Source organism: Fukomys damarensis, unplaced genomic scaffold (genome assembly GCF_012274545.1).
Source record: "Fukomys damarensis isolate Sample0158 unplaced genomic scaffold, DMR_v1.0_HiC HiC_scaffold_5, whole genome shotgun sequence".
Lineage (NCBI taxonomy): Eukaryota > Metazoa > Chordata > Mammalia > Rodentia > Bathyergidae > Fukomys > Fukomys damarensis.
In genome coordinates, this window is record NW_022900917.1 from 49,875,950 (window position 1) to 49,885,466 (window position 9,517).

Genomic DNA, 9,517 nt, shown 5'->3' on the forward strand with positions numbered 1-9,517 from the left:
GTTTAGAGATACGACTACTTACTTGTCTGAGTTTGAAACAGTTCTTATCAAAAGTTATTTTTTATTCTTAAAAACTTCTATTCTACCTTTGTGAAAAAAATTCTAATTAAGTAAACATAAAGCTAATTTTAACAATTTTTGCATCTATAATACCTTGCTTTGTTTGCCCTTTGACTATACTTTCTCTTCCAAATATCACTCACCCTCAGTGCCTACCATTGGGTCAAGCACACCACTGGCATTCTGAGAAAGTATGCTGAATTAAAGAATAAATTCTAGGGGCTGGGGATTTAGCTCAGCGGTTCAGTGGTCTGCCTTGCAAGTGCAAGGACCCAAGTTCAATCCCCAGTACCAAAAAAAAAAAAAAAAAAAAAAAAAAAAAATTCTAATGTCTGAGTTACATGTGCAAAATGGTCAGTACTCCATCTCACCTAAATTAGTAGAAATTCTAAGATTCAATGAAGATACCTTCTATGTCTGCACAGAATCTATGTCTGCATTAACAATCAGACCCTCTTCTGGTAACCAATTCTAGAACTCAGAATGTCTTACACTAGATTAGAGATTGAGAAAGCCATCATTAAAAAAAAAAGCTGTAAAAATAGCCAACTTATTTCACATAGTTTGAGATTTAGAAACCAATGGGGGCATGAAATTATATATTTATGAAGATATATCCTTCAAAAAAATCTTCAAATCTACATTCAAAATTGGAATTCCTATGTTCATTTTTTAGCATGGGAAAAGGTAAGAATTGGATCTTTAAAGAGATTCATTTTATTCATTTATATAAAAAGATAGCATTCTGTCAAAACAAAAATCATGTATAAAGTTCTTATAGTCCCATGGCTAACCCATCAAGCAAAGGTTAAAGTCCTTTTAAAATAATCTCTTCAGAATATTCCATGGGATGAATTACAATGAACAGGTAGGAAAAGCACTACATAAAATTTCAACGTCGAAAGCGCAAAATGAAAAGGATAAAAGCAAGCTTCTACAATGCATTTCCATTCCCCTGAAATTGTTTTGCAAAGATCAAAAAACATGTTCCAACATGGAAATAGCTTATACAATGAACCTTTCATATTAAATCCATTGAGATCGACATTTTTCATTAAGTTTATTGGTACATTTTAGGTAAACAATATAGTCATGTTCATTATCAGGATCTTGTACCTTTACACGATTGATGTATCTTGGTTATTTTTTCCCCATTCCCCTGACCTCCCTTCACCCTCTCTACCTTTCCCTATTTACAAAGACTTTGTTTCCATTTTTTCCTTTTCTCATATTTTTTCCCTACCCCTCCCACTTCCCCTACTCCTTTAGACCTTTGCTTCCTATGAAATCTACATTATGCTCCTCAATACAAAATCAAACAAAAACTCAAGCAAACAAAAACCACATTTTCTAATCAAAGACTATGAATGCAGCTATGCATCTTAAATCTAATTATTTTATAAGTGAAGATTTAGAATAGTTTCCAAATTTTTGAGATCTAACATATATGAAAACCATGACACACTCTAGCCTGTTCTGTTAATGGCACTGGCAACCTAGAAATAAGTCTTACCTAATAAACAATGGCTTTTCTATGGATAGTCATAGCATATCTAACTATAAGCTCATATAAACTAAGTGTATAAGTCTGGTCCAATGGTTAACTAGCTCTCTAAATCATATTAAAGCACAAATAATCAATTTTTTAAAAAGTACTTTAATATATACCTGTCTAAATTCTGACTGAACTATACTGTCAAAAAGAACGTTAACTCAGGGAAAATACATGTTTTATTTGATTCTTCATTATAAAGTGTTAGGGGAAATTTTAAAACCTTGAAAACAAACAGTACAGAATTCTTGATTTTAAGGGATTTCTGACAGTAGCAGAAGATATTTTAAAAAATGCATTTAATAAAACAAGAAGGACTAGCTAAGTGAATAGCACCAGAAAATAGATAAACCTGGGTTAGGGATGGCCAGAGTAGAACACTGCTTCTACCAAGTTACAATTAAGATGTCTGATTTCTTTCTCATTTCTTCCTTTGAACAAAACAAACAAACAACACACACAAAAACTAGGAAGATACCCAGGTAAGCAAAGAATAAAACATAGCACATCTGCTTCAAGAGTTAATGGGCATACTCATTTTCAGTAATGCTTAGCATTAAAATCAGAATCATGGGATATTTGAGAGTAAGAAGTCTTATGTAGATGTTCATTTTCCATCTGGGGACCGTTAAATAAATTTGGTATTTTGTGCCATAAAACATAGTTGCAATAGCCAAAGACAGATTCCCTCAAATTGGTTTTCCTGTTATGCCTGGATCTTTCTGCTGACATTAATTTTTGTACTTACCAGGCTGGCAACCGGCAATAATCTTAACTTCTTTTCCTCTATTACCTCCACATGCAGATAATACTACTACTCAAAAAATCTCCACATAACTTGAATTAAAGTTCTAAGCATTTGAAAATTTGACCACTACTTGTCTCTGGATAATTTTAATTCAACAAATGTCCTGTTCATACAGTCCTACTAGTACAGTGCTTATACAGACTGAATATTGCTTTTATGCCTCTTTTTAACTTCTGGACTGAGAAACTCTTTCCTTTTACCTATCAAATTCATATTCCTTTACATGGTGAGTTCAAACACCTAATTTTTCACAAAACTAGGAAGCTTGTCTACTACAATCCACAGTTATCCTCTTTTCTTCACAAGTCCAGAAACATCTTCAATATTATTGATTAGATAAAACGAACACTTAAATGTATTTTCCCTCTAGTTCTTCTTGAAGTCTGGCTTAAATCAGAGTACCAAATGTATTCATAAAGGGCACTAACATAGGTTATTTTAATTGATCCCAAAGAACGAATAGTTAGAAAATTAAGATCTGTGAGAATCAACATTGTCATAATACTTTTTTTCCATTTATCTAAAGACTACAACCATGCAAGAGAAGGAAAAACATTCTTAGCAGCCACATAAGTTGTCAACTGCTTAAGCATTAAATCAGATACTGTACTGTACTAAACAGACTCAATTTTAAAATTCAGACTTGTGATCAAGGAAATGCTTTAACTGATTAAAAAAATTTAGGGCTGGGGATTTAGCTCAGTGGTTCAAGGGCAAGGACCTGAGTTTGATACCTAGTACCAAAAAAAAAAAAAAAGACTTTATAAAAAAATAAAAAAATCTACACATGTAAATTTTTGTCTGAATGACAATCAAACTAGAGACTCAAACTGATTTTTAGGCTGCCTCACGGTTCACAGAAAGGATGGTGAAAAAGTCAATCTGAACTATTTAAATCTGGGCCTTTAAGGAGGTCTCCTACAGAAACTAAAGCAGATTCTGAGAAGAGAAACAAGGGTTTCTCTTAAGAGAAATATCTGGAAAGAACAGTAGATGATGTCTGTCGAATGCTTTAAAAAATCTGAAGATACCTGCTCTCCGAAAAAAAAGACTTAAAGGGTGATGCAATCCCTAACTTCAGATTTTTTTAATGTTGCCAGGTAAGAAAAACTGGAGGACATAGGTGGGAAATAATCATTAGAATAGAAAGAAATGTATTAAATTCCTGTCCCTATAATTGTTCAAGAAAAGGTTGATGAATAGCTGCCAAAAGGACTAACATTTGGATCTGTACGTTTCTTAAGGAGGGTAGGGGAGGTATGTCCCGAGTAGAGAGGAGAGGCAGAAAGGGAGGTAAGATTGTTTCCTAGCCCTCAGTTCCAGGCTCTTCTCTAGCCCTACTGCATTAGGTCCTTACTGTTATGTTGAAACAAAATAATATTTAGTTATTTGATAAGAAGTCTAGACACATTTTTCAAAGAACAAAAGATGCCTACAACTGGCTGAGGAGGAACTCTTAGAGAGTTTCCACATCAATTGTTTATTTTATAGAACAAATATCTGTAAATCTAAAATAACCAATTGTGATAGGGGAATTGAGCATATATATGTACCTAACTAAAACATCCATACTACCTGTATGCATGTGTGCAGGAGTACATGCGAATGTGTTAAATTTATTTGAACATGTTGGGAAGGCAAGTGAGCGAAATGAAGGTCAAAGATGAGTAAGTGTAGGACAGAGCAGGTAAAAGCTGGCTAGGGAATACAGTACAGACTTCCTTTGTGCTCCTTCTACCAGAGTAAAACTTCTGTTTGTTTGCTGAATTATTCTAGTAGACCCATTTGGTGTTGGCTTTTTATTCAAAACAAAAAGTTACCCACCCATCACCAGGCCTTGGGGGAAGGTGCTTTGAGGGAGAGGCACTAATACTGATTCTTAATCTTAAACCTCTAGGAGAGAAAAAACTGTGTATTTTTATTCTTATTTCCATGTTATTTTGAAATCATGTTATCTGAAAGAATGTAAATCAAAAGTTTTGAGATGCTATCGGTTCAGAGAGGAAATCCTTAAGAAAGAGTAAAAGTGTGAATCTTTATACTAAAGAGGAAGTCAGAAAGTACAAGAACTTAAGAGTTCTGATTACTGAAGGATAGGTCAGGATAGGATGTAGGATTTATATTTAAGGGACTGCTGTGGGATACACAGGAAGTAATCAGGAAACCTAGAGGTTTTACAACAGCTTTTAATAACTAGCTTGGTCTTTAAAATCCTGTCTGTGAGAAGATATTCTTCATAATTCCTTCCTACAGTAGTTACTACAATGGACAAATGAGTCTTACATGCTTTTAGTTGATTTTCTTCCATAACAGTTGCAGTGTTTACCTTATAGATTATTTTTAAAAGTAGTAAACTTATTATCATTATTATAAAATGAATTGGGATGAAGATATAGTTTATTGGTAGGGCACCTGACTAGTGTATGTGAGGCTCTGGGTTCCATCCCCAGCACTGAAAAAAACCAACAACAACAAAAAATTAAATGATTGAGTATCTATCAACTTCTCAGTTTTAATTTTTGATACAGTAAATATAAGTAGCTGTAAATCACATAAGCTAAAGCTCTTTGGGGCCCTTAGTAAGTACAAAAAGATTCTGAAACTACCAAGTTTGAAATCTGCTATGTTAACATATCCATTGATACAGTAAAGTAATTCCATATTTTTTTAATGCATCTAAAATGGAAGAGAGAAAAATGTCATTTTTCATATTCTGTAGTTCAGACGAATACTAAAAACTATACAGCATGGCAAGTACTAGGTACTCAATAAACAGGAGTATATGACAGAATTAGGATACTGAATTAGGAGCAAGGTAGTTTCAAGTGATTGGATCAAATCAAACTTAAATCAGATATGCTTATTTTACTTCATAAGTATATAATTTCCAGGCTACTTGCATTTAACATAGTCTGTGCATTCACTCAGGTGTGTTCACCAACACCCACCACCTGGGGGCACACCTGCTGAAATCACTGCTAAAGGAAATCATTCTTGTCTAGTATATACTTACATTTCATTTCATGGCTGTAGGATTTTAGTGTTTAAAAACTGTAACAGGCATAAAGTAACATTAACCAAAGTACGCATAAAATATACTTTTACAAAACAACTTTACAGATCATATATTCTTTGGTTATACTTACAGTGTCCCAGATCTGGAGTTTTATCTGTTTTCCATCAATTGTTATCATTCGAGCACCAAACTCTACACCTGAAAAGAACAGAAAATGATTTGTTATATAAACTAGCTGATATCTATTTCACATTCAAGGAATAAAACTCAGAGTATTTCCAAAGAAAAGGCTATGTGTTATACAAATAATCTTTGTTTTTTTTTGGTACCAGGAATCGAACTCGGGTCCTTGTGCTTGCAAGGCAGGAGGCGGAACTGCTGAGCTAACTTCCGGCCCTATACAAATAACCTTTAAAACTACAACTAATATCAGAAAATATACAAGTTAAGGTAGAAATGCTAATAAGGCCGGGCGTGGTGGTGCACGCCTGTAATCCCAATACGGGGGTGGGGGAAGGAGCCTGAAGCAGGAGGATCACTGTGAGTTTGAGACCAGCCTGGGCTACATAGTGAGTTCCAGAGCAGTCTCAAGTACATAATGAGACCCTGTCTCAAAAAAAACAAAAAAGAAATGCTAATAAGACATGTGCTAAAGATATCAAGAAAACAAACAACCAAAAAAGTAATTCAAGAGCCATAATTATAAGTAATGAGAATTAAATAGCATGATTTCATGAATACATACACATAAGCATACAACTTTACACAAATGGCAACGTGTGATGCTGTTCTGCAATTTGTTTTTCATTAAATAATATGGCACTGACATTTCATATCACAAACATCCTTGCAAATCAATAAACATAAAACTATACTCTTATTTTTAATGACTGCATAATATTTCTTTGTTTATAATTTAATCGGTACTCTACTACTACAACTGTAGGCTGTCACCATATTTTCACTATAACATAGTTAATTTTTTTATAAATAGTTTTTTAAAGTTAACTTTTTTTCAACTTACTGCAATTTTAGGCAATTATAGGAGTTATGATTATGAGTCAAAGGGAAAACAGATTTTACACTTAAATGTTTACTTCTTTACCTTTTCTACTTGTATTTATCATCTTTTTGGAAAGTACTTAATCATCAAAACAGAAGAAAACAGAAAGAAGAGATAATTTTAGAACAGCAAAGAAATGGGAAGACAACTCTGAAAGTAATCTATTACTTATACCAAAACATTAGTGTGTGGAATATAGTTTATCAGTATTTAGGTCAGAGTCAAGGTGGGAAGACACACCTGATCTCCAGAAACTAAATATTAGTTAACTTGGCAGAAAAACAGTTTCTAGTTTCTCAGGGAAGGGTGTACTGTGAAGTGCCAGAATTCCACTCTAGCATCTCTTACAATTTTTCCAACTGTGATTAGGAGGGTGAGATAGAAAGGTAATTTATTATTCTTTGACATACAATTTGATGTGGTTTTTACTTTTCATTTTGATAATTACTCCGTCTGAGGCACATAGTCAATCCAAAGAAACTAAGAGTGATGTTCATGTTACTCAGGCTTAGAAATATAGGAAAACAAGAAAACCTAGTCATGATGAATTGGAGCAAAACATGTGAAACTATAAAAGTATGCCACATGAAACCACTAAACATGTTTACAAGTCTACTTAATACACAAAAAATCCCATATCATATCTAGTCTATGCCACAGGGTGGGGATACAAACAAAGCAACTATTGAATAATGATGTAAATATGAATACTTGAGGGGTAAAAACAGTATGGGTGCATGGGATAAGTTTGTGAAACAGCCAGTATTTAAAAGGAATGTACTAAAGCACAAAATTCTACATTAGTAAGATATATGACATGTACAAGAAGTCTTTTAATGAATCTATTGTCTGTTCTAACAGAGTAGAGAGAAATTTTATAGTTCATTCCATTGTTGTGGATGAGCTGGCTTCCAACCACAGTCCAAAAATCTCTGCACTGCTCCCTGGGATTTAAGACTTCTATCTAATGAAATGTCAAATTTGACGAAAAAACAACTCCAAACTACGAATGTTTCTCCTATCAGGGGAGGGTAAACAAAGCAACAAGGGCAAGCAGATGTGCCGTCTGTGGAAGTGAAATCTTGAGAAGGCTAAAAATACTGAATGCGACTTGTGATGCCGTTCTAGCAGATGCAAGACTAACAAGACTGCCCTTTGCTACAAGACTGCTGCTGCAGCTTCTGCTTCCTGGCCTCTGTAAGGTTTTGTTTCCGTCCATTCCAAAGCCTACATTTCTACCCTCCTGTAGGTTCTAAATATCCTAATATAGATGCTTTTGTTTTAACTTAGCTAGAATTGGATTTTGGTATGTTTATATTTTTATAAAGTAGGTAGAGAGAAGCTGCTAAAAGTTAAAGTCTCTAAAGATTTTTGCCTCTAAACAAACATTCATCTAATTTTAAATAAACTTATTCAATAAAAATCAAAAGTATTAATAAGGTATGGAAATGTCATGTTCTATATTTTAACTTCATTTCTCAATAGGCTCAAGACAGACTATAAAGCAAAACAGGACTAAAGGATTATTGTGTTATCTAGGCATGAGGTAAAGAATGGTAGTAGAAAATACACATCTGAAAAGGAAGAATTCAAAAGTACTGATTAGTAAAATACCATGACTTTTGTTTTCCTATCAAAAGCTTCACTTTGAGCTTCAAAAACATAAATCTCTCCCACTTAACTTTTTATAACTGGTTTAATATTTAGGTTTCACCGTTATATTTTGTCTGGCCAAAGGAAATATTAAAATCAAAAGTGTCTTGTAAGTCTCAGAAACAAAGACCAAAACCTTACTTCTTTTCTTGGATTGTTTAAATTTTAAGTCCTTTTTCTTTATATATATGCTTGAAAATTCCATTTAGAAAAGTTCCCTTATCTTTTTTAATGGGCTAAACCATCATTCCCCTATTCCTCTAAAACACTTTTCCAGATAAAAATTTCTCACCTGTAAAATGGTATTCATGGTACCTATCTTATGAGCTTTCTCCTGACAATAAAAAGTATTACATGGAAAACAGAACAGTTTCCAAAACACAGCAAATACTAATATATTAGCTCTTGCTATATTCCACATTATACAAATGAATTTGTAAACCATCATTCAAATAACTAATAATGACAGCTCTGATGAGAAAGGTTCACCTGTCAGAGCCAGGTGAATGTAGAGGCAGAACATAGGTCCTTCCCCAGGGGAGACTGTGGTATGTCCATTCAGGCCTCCTTGCATTATCAAGGCAACCTCTAGGTTGCTGGGGTACAAGGTGGTGATGCCAAAGAGCACAGCAGACCTAGAATCAAGCAACCAGCCAGGCCCAGACTTCCATACATCAGCATGGAAAATACATGCTCCTATACCTTATTCTTGTTACCTAGATACTGCAGAGGTTCAAAATGGAGACTTGTGGGAAGATGGCTTGCTTTTTCCTAATTTTAGAAACAAAGAACTAGATGTGCAAGGTAAAACTCTTAATATTCTATGAAAAATAAAATAGCAAACACTGTATTTAAGTTAAACAACTAGAAGACTTGAAATTACTATGAAAAAGTATTGTAAATGCTTTCATCCTGAAATTACTCTAGAGATTTTATAAAAAAATGTACAAACACCCCCAACTATAAAGACCCGATTCAAAAATGGACATCCGAAATGAACAGACATTTCTCAGACAAAGAAGTAAAAGCAGCAAGTAAATATTTGAAAAAATGTTCCACATCACTGGTCATTCGAGAGATGCAGATGAAAACAACACTGAGATTCCACCTCACCCCACAAAGAATGGTTGCTATCAAGAAATCACAAAATAACAAATGTTGGTGGGGTTGTGGGGAGAAAGGAACCCTCCTCCATTGTTGGTGGGAGTGCAGACTAGTGCAACCACTATGGAAATCAATATGGAGATACCTCAAAGAGCTTGGACTGGAGGTTCCATTTGACCCAGCCATCCCTCTGCTGGGTATCTTTCCAAGAGAACTAAAAGAATCATATCACAGAGAAGTATGTGCACCCATGTTTATAGC

The 9,517-nt window shown here is 34.1% G+C and overlaps 1 protein-coding gene across 1 annotated transcript in view; it reads right to left on the reverse strand.

Annotated features, from left to right (window-relative positions):
• Positions 1-9,517, reverse strand: part of Rab2a (RAB2A, member RAS oncogene family) — a 71,468-nt gene that overhangs the window by 45,326 nt on the left and 16,625 nt on the right. The window contains exon 3 of the mRNA XM_010640742.1: positions 5,567-5,634. Within this exon, the coding sequence (XP_010639044.1) occupies positions 5,567-5,634 (68 nt within the window). The remainder of the gene's footprint in view (positions 1-5,566; positions 5,635-9,517) is intronic.